General features: G+C 57.7%; 5 protein-coding genes across 5 annotated transcripts; 2 read left to right on the top strand and 3 right to left on the bottom strand.

Annotated features, from left to right (window-relative positions):
* Positions 1–468: 468 nt before the first annotated feature.
* Positions 469–3,942, top strand: J7T54_001083 (uncharacterized protein; the record flags this gene model as incomplete). The annotated part of the gene is made up of 4 exons (XM_051507135.1): positions 469–957; positions 1,021–1,721; positions 1,788–2,314; positions 2,741–3,942. 4 exons carry the CDS (start codon positions 469–471, stop codon positions 3,940–3,942), a joined length of 2,919 nt encoding a protein of 972 aa, XP_051361631.1.
* Positions 3,943–6,411: 2,469 nt separating this feature from the next.
* On the top strand, positions 6,412–8,426 carry J7T54_001082 (Transcriptional regulatory protein-like protein; the record flags this gene model as incomplete). The annotated part of the gene is made up of 2 exons (XM_051507134.1): positions 6,412–6,793; positions 6,853–8,426. 2 exons carry the CDS (start codon positions 6,412–6,414, stop codon positions 8,424–8,426), a joined length of 1,956 nt encoding a protein of 651 aa, XP_051361630.1.
* A 471-nt stretch (positions 8,427–8,897) lies between these two features.
* J7T54_001081 (uncharacterized protein) lies at positions 8,898–10,024 on the bottom strand (the record flags this gene model as incomplete). Its single annotated transcript, XM_051507133.1, has 2 exons — positions 8,898–9,912; positions 9,972–10,024. The coding sequence occupies 2 exons, from the start codon at positions 10,022–10,024 to the stop codon at positions 8,898–8,900; spliced, it is 1,068 nt and encodes a 355-aa protein (XP_051361629.1).
* Positions 10,025–10,911: 887 nt separating this feature from the next.
* Positions 10,912–11,223, bottom strand: J7T54_001080 (uncharacterized protein; the record flags this gene model as incomplete). The annotated part of the gene is made up of 1 exon (XM_051507132.1): positions 10,912–11,223. The coding sequence occupies one exon, from the start codon at positions 11,221–11,223 to the stop codon at positions 10,912–10,914; it is 312 nt and encodes a 103-aa protein (XP_051361628.1).
* Positions 11,224–12,278: 1,055 nt separating this feature from the next.
* On the bottom strand, positions 12,279–13,796 carry J7T54_001079 (uncharacterized protein; the record flags this gene model as incomplete). Its single annotated transcript, XM_051507130.1, has 1 exon — positions 12,279–13,796. The coding sequence occupies one exon, from the start codon at positions 13,794–13,796 to the stop codon at positions 12,279–12,281; it is 1,518 nt and encodes a 505-aa protein (XP_051361627.1).
* Between the last annotated feature and the right edge of the window lie 1,340 nt (positions 13,797–15,136).

The raw sequence follows: 15,136 nt of genomic DNA, 5'->3' as shown, positions 1-15,136 counted from the left end.
ACGCTGGGTCCACGACAGCCTCCAATAAATTAACGGTGCAGGCAGGGATGTCTTAGGCCCAGCTGGCTAGGGTTCCATGTGGGAACATTTGACCATGTAAATAACCGGGTCCGCAGTGCAGTTATCACACTGACATACCAATGTCATCAGCAAGTCGGTTCAAATGTTGTTGATATGATGGAATTGCACCTCGTTGTCCACTCGCAAGTTCGAACTGAGGTCAAGGCCGCCTACGTGTAGAGGGAGGCTGCGTTGGCTCCACTGTCCGGCATACTCGCACTACAACCACAGGATGGCCTACCGGGTAGCTTATGTGTACGCTCACTTTACCTTCAACTACAAGACTTTTGCCCTGCATCTCCGGCATTAATATTCTGAGCTATCATAGCCGTCACGGATCACTTCCTCATCATATGGCTCAACTAACAAGTACCCTCCATTTGAACGACCACCCTGCCTGAGTCCAGCATGCCTCCGACGCCCCGCGAGCTCGAGGACTGGTGGCTCAGCAAAGGCCGCCTCGCGCTTCAAGAATTGCTCAACTGTTCGACACTAAACCTCACGAGCCGTGAAGTCGGCTACGCTCAAACTGTGCAGCGAAGACTGCGAGCCTTCGACGGTAATGCCGTGCTACATGACCAGCTGCGAACAGACTGGGAGGCGGCACACGAAACCAACGAGATCCGCCACGGTGTGAATCCGCGCAAGAAACTGCGAGATGCCTGCAATATTGTCTTCCGCCGAACGGACGATGGAGGCATTGTCTATGATCGCGCTCTGGAGGGCTTGGGCTGGCTTGACAAGGCTGAGAATCACCGCCAGCGCCTTCTCGCATCAACAAAGGAAGCCATGGCCATAGAGTCAAATGTTGGTGAAGTGCGCGAGAGGATAATTTCAGAACTCCAGAGCACCACTGCTAAACGCTACGCCCAATTCTACCTTGGATTTCGCGCCTCCGTGAGCACTCATCCTCCCTCTTAGGACTCCTCTGTCAACTCAAACCTTGCTGACATGGACTAGGTGCTTATGCAGAACCTCGAGCAGGGCGCGCAAGGCTGTGTCGATCTCATAAAAACAATGGCACTTCTAAACTCGTTGTTCTCCTCGGTCACACACCTGGAGGATGGTGTTGACGTTGCGCCCTCGCCCTGTTCCGCTGGCCTATGTGAAAGCATCCGCTTCACCATCTTTCGCCACATTCTCTCCCCCGATGCATTTTCCGCCGATAAGCTTGAAGAGATACGAATCAAGCTCGTCAGCTGGTGCGGGTTGCCCGACTACGAACACTCTCGCCAAAGTCTTGTCCGATACGTAGAAGAGACCAAGAAACTAGAGGATGCGTGCTTCGAGGCTCTCGACTCCATAGAAAAGCGCACAGAGACACTGCCTGGATCTACCATTCGCACCACGTCAGATGGCATGTCCTTGGTATCTCTTCACTGTCAACATGGCTCCGTGGACAATGCCAATGAGTCCGTCATGGTCTCACCAGCCCCTCCAGTGCCTAATGCCCTCCTGTTGGGGGTTTCCGGACGCGAGTTCTTCGCTGCGGAGACCGATCCCTGGGCTTTTGGCGTCGGCAAGGGCAATTGGAAGCCCTGTCGACCGCTGTCACAGAACGGCTTCGACGAGCACCCTCTAGCTCGGGAGCTGGACCTGACATCCACCGAGAAAGCGGCCCTCGGTCTCTTAATCCCTAGAGCAACACCTTGTCAGAACACGTAGGACAGTTTCGACAGCGACGACGAGGGAAGTTACACGGTCAGCAACACGGCTACGCCACCCAGGAGCCCCAAGAAGACCCCCTTCCTTCGTAACACCCCTTCAGCAGCATCGATACCTCCCATCCCTCCCATCCCCGAGTCAATCCGGGAGCAGGGCAAGGTCTGGCAAAGACTCGCCCGCCGTATCCGGTCCAGGACGGACATGCGAAGTGCAAGCACAAGTGCCCAGCGCAAGCCGGTGCTCAAATCGCAGATATCCGACCCTGCCTACATCTCGAAGCGACGCGCGCCTAGCCACGACAGTACACCAAGCACACCGACGGAACCCTCGCCATCGTACCGGTCATCAACAATATCGCAGCAGTCCGAGCAGCGCAACGTACGCTACGGCCTTGCGCAGCCACGCATTTCGCCTTTGGAGTATACACGCATGTGGTTGTTGGAGAGGGTCGACGCAGCCAGTGAGAACAGGTCTTGCCAACTGCCCGCCCCTGAGAAGATCTGGCGTTGGACGACTGGGTGGGAGAGGTTTCTTGTTCTCCCTGTTATCCCAGCGTCCATCAACAGGATGCCCAGTATTCTCGGTCCTTGTAAGAGACAGAGATCTAGCGATCCTGCTCAGGCCAAGGTGCCTGTTCAAATGTCGGACCCAAGCTGTCCGCGCCTGTCCTTGAATCTGGGTGCGCTTACATCGCTTTTCCCCTCCACGAACAATCTTATGGCTGTAGGGGAGCCACGCGCTCCAGCTACGTCTCACTCCGCAGATACAGCGTCGTCTTCAGAGAGCGAAGTTGCACCACCACCAAGAACAACGTTCAGTGAAGAATTGCCTCGTAACCAGGTTCGGAACTCTACTATGATGAACAGCAAGGGCCATCGTAAATCCATGTCAACTGGTAGCATTCTTACCGGATCTGCCGAAGAGACTCTCCATCTGCCTTCCATCTTGTACGTCGCTAGCTGTAGCGTCGAGCTCTTCGCCAGAGAATCCGCTTCTGATGCTGAGACTGCGTCAGATCCGGGTGATGCGTCGTCTGTGTACTCTCAAGACAGCCAGGAGACAGTCATCCCGCCAAAGGACATCGCCTGCAGCAAGTCAAGTCCTGAAAAACTAGAAGAGGAAGAAAACACTCAAAATCACAACATGGCCTACAGCCCACTTGATGACAGCCGCGAAAGCCTCACGGACAACGTACTGGACAGCACCGATGGCTTCTTGCATCCAGAAGACGCTCACAGAACTCAACTGACAGCGGCATACTCCGCGCGGTCCATGATTGCTGAGTTGCAGCCGGCACCTTTACGACTTCCATCCAAGTCGGGCAAAAGACCAGCTTCAAGAGCAACCACCCCTGAGCCTACAACACCAGTCCTCTGTCCCTCCACGCCCAGCATCCGTTCTGTGGAATCTACTTCAGATACCACTGTCGTGAGCACGGCGGCCAATAGGCCGTCAGGCTTCACGCCGACCAAGAATACCGAGCGCAGCCGCGCACCGCAGCACTCGCCCACGATCCCAGACTACGAGCCACGCTTCAAGATCTGTAGATCTAGGCCCAGCAAGGAACGCCCGCCGACTCCCGACTCTCCTGCTGCAACACGTAATAGCTGCGACCTGAGCTCTTTCCTCCTTGAGCGTGCCAAAGGCCGCGACACCATGACGATCCTCCCTCGATCGGAAGCACAATACTTTGCCGACACGCGAGCTCCTGGTACCCAGCAGCCGACGCCTGGTCGTCCAAAACACGTCCCCATCATGACTGCCTACTCAACCCTGCCGTCAAACATGACAACGCGCGAGCGCCTATCTCAGGCTACCCCCCATAAGCCTCCTACTCCCCACTGTGCGCCGCGTACACCATCGTATACATTCGGCAACCTCTTTCGTCGCCGCAACCGCCCCAAGACACCGACAACTCCTTCGCCGCACTACAAGCCGTTCGAGGGCGTCCCAGAGGATGGCTCATTGCGCCGTCGTAATCGCACCTTTTCGCAGAGCAGTGTACACCCTGGCCATCGCGAGTCACTCTACGATGTCCTTCGTGCCATGGATGAGAACCCTGTGCCACCACTGCCACCAACGTCAGCGTACAAGGGGAAGAAGCCCGAAGGTCTCAAGGTGGACACGGGAAGGAAACGGCTTCGCAAGCCGCAAAGCATGGAGTTGTTGAGCAAGATGAGCAACGGCGGGTTGAAGGCTGCATTTCGACGCGGTTGAAGATGGCGGGCGGGCAGCGGTGAAGTGACATGTTCGTTCTGAACCTATTGTGCTGTCTGGTCTGTACGGTGGACGCTTTGTATAGTGAATACACCTTGTCCCAGTCACAGCTTGACCGAGCCGCGAAACGGTGAGGAGATCCATTGCTCGGCATGAGACGAGGAACAGTGGGCTGGGCATTGTCATCGAACCCTCCGCGCATGACGACGACACAGAGCGGTGAGTACCGGACGTAGCGTGAGTAGCACTCGTGGACATGGATAGGCGACGAATCGGGAGAATTGGCCCGCAATTGCGGATCAACAATATGCGTAACATGGGCTAGTCCCAGAAATCACACGAGGTTCAGTGTTAATAATAGTCAGAGAAAACATGTCGGACGTGAGCCTGAACAAGAACTTCCCGATGTCTGGCACGCCAAGGGCACGGTAGCGCCCAATGACTCCAAGTGTTGGGCAGGGTAGCGTGACCGGTCACCCAGCTGAGGGCGAGGCGGTCTTGACCGCATCTTTCCCGTGTAGATCGAGACCGCTGGGTGTGGTGTGGGGGAGGGGAGGTGGAGGCGTCTTCACCAAGTCTGGGACTCTGGGTGAGATGGTGAGAACTCTGCAGAAACGAAACCTGCCCGAAAGAACTCTTCCGCAGAGGACTACATGTAGTATGTGATTCTGTGGCACCTTTTGTGGCGCGGATTCGTCAGTCAGCCGCAGCCACCCGGCGCGTAGGACGATGATCACTTGACCAGCGAACGGTCTGGATGGTAAGCTGGAAGAATGATGGCGGTTTCTTCCATGTCTTGGGTCACCTTGTTAGTCGCGTCTTTCCGGCTGCTCGATTGCCAATGGTGGTGGCCCGAGCCGATGCGATCATTGCGCATGGGCGGTGCGGTGCAGTCATGCAGTATGGTTGTAGGACGGCTGGTAGGAAACGCCGAATGTGACAGACATTGATGCGCGAGGATGCCGATTAGGCTGCCTCGGGCTCACGGCGGGCGGTGATGGATGTATGCCAAGATACTGAGGGTGAAGCGTCACGGTGTCCTGAAATAGAGAAGCCCTCATAGAGGGCTGCATGTAGAGAACGTATTGCGCTTCCTGCCTACCCGGAGCCGGTGCCTTCACGAGACTGGACACGTGAGGCCGAGCGCGTTGCCTCGCATCTGGCAGCTGATTCAGCCGTCAACTGCCATCACTGTCGGGGGCGAGAAGGACATGTCTGGTCTTTGCGGTTCCAGTCGGCAGCACGGCGATTGGTCTGTGGCTTGCCGGTGTGCAGCGCTGATCTTCCGCTCCCAGGACGACACATGTCCAAGGTCCAACTGGACCTTGACTGGGCTGGGCTGAGCTGAGCTGAGCTGAGCTGGGCTGGGCCGAATTGGGCCAGGTCGAGATATATGCACCCCTTGAGCTATTAGCGAGGATCGAAAGAGAAACAAGTCCTGGCGGTGAAAAACATTGGATCGCATCAACACAATCCATTGGGTCTTGCACTGAACTGCCCACAAGCAGCAAGTCGCAACAGGGCCTCGAATGCTCAACTCCCAGCATGGATCAAGATTCAAGCCTGTGGAGAAACAGCGCGCCAAGACCGACTAGACTGACATTAGCAAAGGAGCCCTCTGGACGGTCGGTCGAGATGGAGGCATAGCGCTGTGCTGTACGGATACGTGCAGATTCACGTCGTGAACGAACATGCTCCACGACTGGAGTCCTTGAAGCCAAAATGCTTCATCAGACTGTCTAGACAGTCCCTCCCCAGGAGCCCGACGGCTGTTGCCGAGCAGAAGAAATGAGCAGCAAACCTTCACGCCCACGGCCCGTGCCATCCACCAATAAACACCCATCTCGTGAGGGAACGGACGGCCACGGAACGGTCCTGCAAAACGGTGGTGGCACGTCCTCACTCATTTACTCACAGCACCCAGCAGCACACCACTTCACACTTACGTTACGATGCCGCCCTTGCTGACATGTATGCAGCCAGCCAGCCATCAAGAACAGTGGAGTTCCGACGCATCTCATGGGGATCTGCTCGCCCGTCCATGCTGCCGACGACGATGGAGCCCTCTTGACCCCGTCTCAGCCAGTGGCCATGTCGGAATCTCCATCTCACGCAAGCAGTTAAGACATCCCCACCCCCTGCCCCTCCATCCGTTCGTTTGTTCAACCATCCTACCTGAGGTACTGTACCATCCACCCATCCATCATCCATCGAACTCGGACGACCAGCACCTCGCAATCTTTTCCACCGCCAACTACCCTTTGTCCAGCCTGACCCGACGACGCACGACCGCCACTGCAACCACGAACGACGACGACGACGACAACGTCTTGCTCCTACCGTGCAAATGGCTGTCTGTGCGCCTCAGCACCGCCCGTCGCCTTGAATTTTCCGGTCGAACGAACCATGGATCAATTGTCGGCGTCTGTCGCTGGTGCGACTACCTGGGACGACCGAATATCCCCAGACATGCAAACGAACGACGCCACCGCTCCCTACGCTGCCGAATACCCTGCCTCATCCACGTACGCCGACTCGTGGGGGTCCGGCGGAAACGCAGAAGACCTCGAAATCGACCAGGAGGAGACGCAGTGGGAGCAGGACTCGGAGGGTGCATTGGTGATACCGAAAGTCGAGGCCGACGAAGACATCCCCCTCGACCAAGTCAAGCCGGCGCCCACCAACGACAGCACAACAAGTCCGGCGAAAGTGAAGCGGCCCAGGGGACGTCCGAGGAAGCACCCACTCGTGTCCGTCGTCAGCGCCACAAAAGTCACAAAGGGACGCTCCAAGACGGGCTGCATCACATGCAGGAAGCGCAAGAAGAAGTGCGATGAAGCCAAGCCGAGGTGTAAGTGCACCTGGGTCTCTGGCCAGGTCTACCCACGTTTGTCTGACAGAGCACTATAGGCATGAATTGCGAGAAGAACGCCGTAGTCTGCGAGGGCTATCACGAGAAGCAGGTCTGGCGCAGCGGCAAGGAGAGGGCCGAGCAGGAGCGCATAGAGCAGACAGCCAGCATCACCAACTTTCCCCTCTTCCACGGCGTCGAAACGACAGAGGACCGCATCTTCTGGAAGCACTATGTCAGCAACCTCAGTAACCTGCTCACGGTCGAGGGCGAGTCCAGAAACGCGTTCAAGGACATTATTCTGCACCTCGCCAACCGACACCAGGGCCTCATGCACTCGATCCTCTCCATCAGCAGCAAACACATTGACTGGGATGCTCCGTACGGGAAGAAAATGCTGGATGAGAACCCGACGAATCTGTTTGCGTTGCAGGAACGATCTGTCCACCACCACGACGAGGCCATGAAGCGGTTCTGGGAGGACATGAGCCACACCGTCGACCGAAACGATCCGCACTACGAATCGGAAGAGTACCAGACCACGCTGTGCGCCCGATATGGACAGATCATGTGCCGCGTTCTGCAGACGAGGATCGAGGGCAACAACAGCGGCGAGCACCGACTGCACCTCAAGGGCTACCAGGCGCTCATCGCGGACTCGCCGCCACTCGACCCGACCTTTTACAGTTTTATTACCGAGTTCTTCCAATATCACATCTACGCCGACGACCTCTTGTGGCACCCGGACACAAGCCCGGAAAGGCTGTCCTCAGAGGACTGGCGACCAATCGCCCCCATCCAGCCCCAGCGACTCGTGGGCGTCTCGGACGGCCTGCTGCACTGGCTGGCCGTGGTGAGTGGCTTGCGCGTCGTCATCCGCCAGAACATGATCATGGGCACCACGGAGCCGCCCGTCGACTACATGATGCTCTTCAGAGCGGCCGAGATCAACAGCGCCATACAGGAGTGGCAGCCCGAGTGGCCGGCCACCGACAGCAGGCACAGGATCTGTCTGCTCTACAAGCAGACCATGTTCATCTACCTCTTCAGGACCATCTACCCGCCCTCGGCGACGCCGCAGTCCACCGTCAGCGGGCTGTCCTCGACGCCTTCGTCGTCCTCCTCCACGCCCCAACGCAGGGCGTCCATGGCGGCGAGCGTCGTCTCCACCGCATCAGCGCCCATGTCGAGTTCCACCTACAACAGCTACCCGCCGCACAGGGGCCCGACGCGGCACAGCTCGATGCACGAATACGACTCCCGCGGCTACGCCTCCTCGAGGGGGTCATCACCACAAAACAAGAAGCGCGCCGTGCTCGACGACCCAAGGCTCATCAGCGCCGTCGACGAGTCCCTCAGTCTCCTCGAGTCCTTTGGACCCTCGGACCCTGCGCAGACTCTGCTGCTCATCCCGTGCATGCTCGTCGGTGTGGCGTGCTTCGACCTGGAGCGACGCGAGAGGCTGCGCAAGGCGCTGCGCGCCGTACGCGGCTACACGGGCTTGCGCAACTGCGACCGCATCCTCGAACTCCTCGGCGGCGTGTGGGCCCTCATGGACGACAGCGAGTGGGTGGCCGTCTGGGACTGGCAGGCTGTCGCGCGGCGCATGGGCGTCGATGTTCTCTGCGCGTAGTGGATACCACAGCACACGACGACGACGAGGAACGGGTTTGGAAAAGAGGGATACAGGAATGCTTTTCATATAGAGGCATTTATATAGAGGCAAGACGCTATAGCATACAGGGACTCAAAGAGCTTGAGCTCTCTCCGCAACTACCGTTTGGCATGTCGCTGGGGTAGTAGTAGGTATCATTATCACTAGGATAGACGGCGTTTTGGGCGTTGCGTTGCTTGGAGCATCGCGCACGGATAGAGAGGCGTTTTTTCACACTTGGCCACGACGCCATGCCTGTCAATGCAAATCTTTTTGGATTAGACACATTGCTTCGCCACGCATTGTCCCATCGTGGCTTCTCGTATCGACACTACTCGTCCATGGCTGACTACCTTATATTTTGCCACTCAAGCCCAAATCAACCCAGGAACTCCGTTTCCCAACCTACATACCGGCCAGCAGTATCAAGCATTGCTGCAAAAGCGCTATCTATTCTTTCCGTTGCTGCCCCTCGAAATAGAACTTGCCCAGCGGTTGCCCCTGCGCGTCGGCGCTGCTCATCGCGTTGGGCCCTGCGCTCGACTCGCCATGATCCAACCGCTGCTGCACAATGTTCTCTGCGTCTCTGACGGGCCCACGCACGGTGGTGTCCACGTACCCGTCGTTGCTGCCAGGCTGGGCATGCTGATCTGCCGCGATGCCGTCCATCAGCCTCGCGTCGCGCCGCTCCTGCAGGGCGGCAGAGGTACTCCCGTCCCCGGTGACGGCAAAGTCGCGTTCCCGTCGCGGGTCGCTCAGTCCTGAATTCGTCCTCTCCAGCACCCAAGCCTGATGCGCGGCCGTGCCGGGCGCCGGTCGTCGATGGTAGATGGGCCCGGAGACTGTGCTGCCCGCGCCCTCGCCGAAGCCGACCAACGACGCGGACCCGTCATCGTCGCTCATCCGGTCGTCGTCATTCTGCGGGGGCATGTCCTCATACATGGCGTAGTGATCCCCCCCTGCGCTCGTCACCGACCCAGCGCCCCTATACCCTGTACCTGTGCTGAGCATGTCTTCGTCTCGTTCCGCCGCCGTCGTTCGCGCGTCGTCCCCGGCGTGGCTCTCGGTGGCGTGGCTCTCGGTGGCACTGGCCGTGCCCACTGTGCTCATCTTCGTCACGGCCACAGGCTGGCCATTGCTGTCAAAGTACGACGGCGTCACCGGGTGCTGCGGCGCGTAGTTGGCCGGGAAGCCGGTCGATGTCGGGGTCGTCTGGGAGGGGGAGGGGGAGGGCGCGCCGCCCCCGGCACTGCTGGGTGGTGCGCGCAGGGTCGATACGCGCTCGAGGCCCGCGAGGCGGGAGATGCGGTCGGCGCGCTCTGCTTCGAGACTCGTGGTCGACGAATTGTGCTGGTGGCCGCCGCGCTCGAAGCCGGGGCCTTGGGGGAAGTGGCCGCGCTGGCCGTCTTTGATGGCGGTTGTGGAGAGGGCGCTGAGGGATGTGGTCGTGCTGGTGGGCGTGCCGCTTTGACTAGTTAGCCAGGGGAACGGAGCGCAAACGTAGCGAGATGGGGGAGAGCATACGGCATCTCAGAAGGGGTATCTGGATTGGACCCTGGCGGGGGGATGGTGATCATTGTGGGCGGAGGTGCTTGCGCCATGGTTGCGCTGGCGGGTGATACGTTCACAGAGTAGTAATTCAAAGTCTTATTACTGTCTGCGTCGCTATGATCCTGATGGCTGCTCGATATGGGTTGGTCGTGGAGACGAGAACGTGACTATCACAGGTGCTGGTGTAGTTAATAACGTGGGATGGAAGAGCTTTGGGAATGGTGAAACTGTAAGATTGCTCGCTTCCTCCGTTGCTCCTGCCAGAACTTTGAAGCCCACCATCACCCAGGCCACCTGCCGCCCGCTCCCAGCGGCCCAGGCCCAGGCTCTAGCTATAGCCTATTCCCACTTCTGGACTTCAGGGACCAACCGCGTGCGGATGCGATAGTAGCGATAGATGACGTAGCGTCTAGGCTCGAGACCAATTCGGACTGGCCTCGGGGCCCCGCAGAAGCTGGGCAGCGTTCAGTCTTGCTAACAGCATGACTGGAGTTTGGTTCGTTGGGTAGGACAGACCTTTCTGATGCCGTAGCTCATATCCAGACGGATAATTTCGGATGCGTGCTGGATCAACCTAGCTCTTGTCCGGTCGTGAGAAGCAGACCCAAGAGCCTTAGCCGCTTGCCGCAGTAAACCACCAATGCCCTGGTAGTCACTAGCGCAAAGGGCATGCAGCGAGCCAGCGACACCCTTCGAAAGTTCAGGATTCGGTACCGCTGAAAACAGCAGAACCACGTAGTCTTCTTCGTGTGATTGAGCAATTTGAGATGATCTTTGTTCCAGAAAACGCAGATCTCGCAAGAGGCAGACTTGACATTACGCGCAGCTAGCTATCCAAGTACATGTATCCGTCGTTTCCACCAAATCGTGACAAATAGAAGCCCTCGACATCGCACCCTCGCCAACAAATAAATCATGCTACTGACAGCATGCCGATAATCATGATGCCAGAGGCAATGCTCAAAGCCACAAAGCCCGGGTCCATCAGCGACACCGCCGCACTATCGTCCCTCGGCGCGCTGGCTGTTGCTTCGATCGATGGTTGCATCCAGGTAGACGTGTGGACGACCACCTTTGTGATGCCGAGGATGCCCGTCTCTGCCGCAAGCGAGCCATCCATGGCCTCGGTGGCGTTGAGACCGGTGTCGACGGTGATGGTGCCGGTGCCGATATCACTGGCGACAACCAAGGTGAAGAAGAGAAGGAGAAAGGCAAAGATTCTCATGGTGATGGATTGAAAAGGAGTAGAACGGGGCGAGAATGCTCCCTGTAGATGTTTTTGTAATGAGTGGAAGGAGTTGAGAAACTCCAGACGTACGTTGATGGTTGAAGAGGTCGATACACCCCCGCCGCTCGGTGCACAGGGTCTCTATAAGAGTTGGATCTCATATATGGATTCGCTTCTCGCAGTCGTGACGCGCTGGTATGCTGGGCGGCTCACAAGCAGCCTTGTCGCGGTTGCCCCTGGCGAAGGGTTCGAGTGTCTCATGGAGCAAGACATCATCCGTGTGTTCGAGATGGGCCTCATGTCTCCGCGGATTCCAAGCCTCACGCGAGCAAACATCATCCCGGAACGGGCAAAAGTATGTGCGCCCTCGTGGGTCAGTGTTGCAATCAAGAAGGCATTCGACCTGTGTGTTGTACATGGCAAGTATTCCAATCTCAAAGAGGCGCTGACTGGTGTGTCTTTCCCGGGGACACCACATGTTCGGAACAATACAGAAACCAACTAAGGCAGGCCACCTTGGTAGAAGCGGTTAAGCAGAGCCACACAGACAGGGTGAGACTACTTGCGAGTCACCAAAGCCCTGGCGAGCTCGACTGTCTCTGTGATGTGTGCAGCCAAGGCCCTGGTAGGACCGCAGCCCTGTGCGGTGTAAGCAAACAAGCAACGATGGGAGGGAAGATATTATCTCACCTGTCGCCCTCACTTCCCCTAGCTGCCATGCATACTTTCGGAATTGCTCGCGATCCGGCGGCCGTTATTCATACCCCCCTGACCACGTTCCACTATGGATATCTTAGCGCCATGGAGGACATCATGCGAGATTGACGAGTAAAAGAGATGAGACATGATAAATTGTTTGCGCCCACACGACATATGTGCGATATTATATGCAAAAAGATATAGAAAAGTGTGCCGACTTTCACCTTCCCTCTTCCTATGTAATGCTTCTCCCAAACGAGCGCCACCATTAAACTACCAAACTCCCATTCCTATGTGTATCGTAGATTTTGTGATTCAGTGTACGTCTTCGCGCCATGTCTGTCGAGAGCTGTCTATCGATAGTTCTCTGATGGCATCTCGTACACAGGGCCATGAGACTGGTTCAGGGCCGGTTGGCTATCAATCTCCGTGGCATGGGGGTTCGCCCAGCGAGAGGCGGCAGCGTCATTGTGTGTACCGAGCTCTTGCGGCTGGGCGTAGGAGGCGCTGTCCATCTCGGCGGCCGTGGGGTGCTCAGGCAGGACATCAGGCCCGGACTGCAGAGTACTAGTCCGGTCCGCGGGACGGGAGTAGGCCGTGTCCGGGCTGACGGGGCTGGGCGACAGAGGGCCTGGGCTCTTGTTGATGCCCGAGGCACGCGTGTAGGCGGCGCCGTAGGTCTCTGGCTTGGCGTACCCGGCCCGACCATCGCCCATGGCTGTCCCGCGGTATCCCTCAGGCGCCTGGTATGGCTTCGGCCCGGCCGCAGCAGCGGCAGCAGCGGGCGTGAGGTGGCTGTTGGTGGAAGGAGTGTGGGACATGTCGGGCGTGCGGGGACCGGCGGCAGCGCCAGCACCAGCAGCACCGCCAGCAGCGGCGGCGGCACCGACAGGGACCTCGGAAGCGCCAAAGGCATTGTCGTCAGGGTTGTACTTGGGGCCGCTGCGGCGCTTGCGCCAGCAGAAGAAGATGATGGCGCCGATGATGGCGAGCCCAGCGACACCCACAGCAGCACCGATGCCAGCCTTGGCACCAGTCGAGAGACCATCGCTGTCATCGCTACTGCCACTGCCACTGCTGCTGTCGCCATCGCCATCGTCATTGCTGCTCGTCTCGGTGGCCTCGGAGATGCCCGTGGAAACACTGGAGCTCGTGACGGTGAGGGTGCTCGTAACAGTCACAGTGGTTCTAGCATTGGCCTGCTCGGTCTCGGTCACGTCTTCGGTCACCGTCGTTTCGCTCGTAGCAGTCGAGACGGCGGTGCGGGTGACTGTGTCCACCACGGTAGTATCGGCGCCCTGGTCCCCGGTGACGGTCTCCGTGACAGTGATAGTGTCACGCTTGGCGAGGTGAGCCCTCGGCTGGGCCATGGCAGGGTTGTGCTCAGCAGCGGACGTGACGACCGGGGGAGGCGCGTGGGTGGTCGGGACGGCATCCACGTGGGCAACAGTGCGCATGGCCAGTTCAATGCCGCGGCGCTCGTTGGCCCACTCTGTAGATGTCTCATAGATGGTAGTAGTCGCGGTTTCCTCGTCGCTGCTGGTGACGGTAGTAGTCCTGAAGACGGTCTCTGTCACAGCAATGGTGGTCGTGCGCGTGGTAGACACCGTCCTGGTACTAGTGGCGGTATCGCCATCGCCGCCGCTTATGGTTCTGGTGACGGTGACTGTTGTGTCACTGCTGGGGTCTTCCGTGGTCGTGCTGTCTCCTCCGTCGGTGGTTGTGGGGTCGGCATCTGTCGTCGTCTCCGTGACAATATTGATTTCCGTGCTGACGGCATCGCTGCTTGAAGTGCTTTCGTTCTGCCTCTTGGCGAGTTCGCCGGCGTTGCCGAGGGCGATGAGAAGGGGGAGACCCCAAATTGGCCTCATGATGGGCAAGGACGCAAAAACGTAGCAAAGACAGAGGGAGATGAAAGGAGAATTGTAGAGAAGAATGAAGAGCGTGTGAAGTGAAGGGCCAGGCGTCGGCGAAAGAATGTCGGGATGGCTGTGACTGAATGAGCGAGTGTTCTTGTTTGGTGATTCGGGAGGAGGATTGATGCGACGGAAGAGACTGGTGGCCGTGGCGTGCGCGTGAGCACAAAGGGTGATGGCAGGTGGCCGCTGGGCTACGGCCCACAGTCACGGTCACTAGCGAGTGGAGCGATGGTGGATACGGGCTCTGGTCGGCCAAGCACCGCCATCCATCCATCCATCCAGTCGACTGGAGCCCCGAATACGAAAAGGATGTGCGCGACCCTGCTGCGGCTGGTGCGAATTGCAAATAGGGCAATGTCTTTCCCTGAGGCTGATGTCAAGTCGATGCAAGTCTGTATACGATCAAATGTCAGTCAGAGCCGCTTCCCCCAGAATAGTAGCTAATAAGGGACCTCTGTTGGTCTCCCGATGATTCGCTGGTCGCTGCCGGGAGTGGGAGCGACCAGGCTTGGCCCTGGGGTGCAGTCCCTGTGGATCGGCCCGAGTGCGCATGTGAATTGTGTACGGAGTACTCTGTATCCGTACCTACGTAGTACGTGCCTTTTCGTTGGCGTCGTCACTGGGGACGACTTTGGTCAGTGCTGATCAAAAGAATCGCTCGTCTTCCAAGGACGAACAAAGTGACTGGAAGTAGGATCGTTTTTGATGATGATGAAGCATTCGACGATCATACGGTTACGCACGGAAGGAAGACACGTCCTAATCAGGAACGGACATGGCTGGCAGCAGGCAGGTCCCCCGACCGGTAACAAGAAGGAATTTGGAAGGCGTCACACATTGGCATTTCTCCTTTTCTGCTTCGGTCACTCCAACTCCCCAAGCCGCTTCCACTTATTCAAGGTACTTGAGGCTTTAATTTTTGATTACCCTTGCTCAGTGACACTCCCCCCACGAGCTGCTTGTCTGAGCTACCAGTAAACAATACCATAATCCCATCCATCACTCAGCGACATCATGAAACACCTCTTCCCCTAGTCTCAGCTGTATGCGTTTCCGCCAGACATAAGACGGGCTCTGGACATTGCTGAGGCAAATACCTTCCACTCGAAAGACGAAACTTAGTCCTGATCCATGCTTTTGGGACGTATCCCCGTCTCCCAGTCAATGACACCGAGTCGTCCGCTTCAAGTATCGATGAACATGTTTCTAGGCTCCATATCGCAAGGATAGAATAGAAGGTCTTGGAAGAGCAATCCATGCCACGTCCTCGCAATGGGCCAAGAGAGTTGAAA

Source organism: Emericellopsis cladophorae (assembly GCF_022114955.1).
Source record: "Emericellopsis cladophorae strain MUM 19.33 chromosome Unknown NODE_28_length_274560_cov_118_130999, whole genome shotgun sequence".
In the NCBI taxonomy this organism is placed as follows: domain Eukaryota; kingdom Fungi; phylum Ascomycota; class Sordariomycetes; order Hypocreales; family Bionectriaceae; genus Emericellopsis; species Emericellopsis cladophorae.
This window is presented reverse-complemented; position numbering and strand designations above follow the sequence as displayed.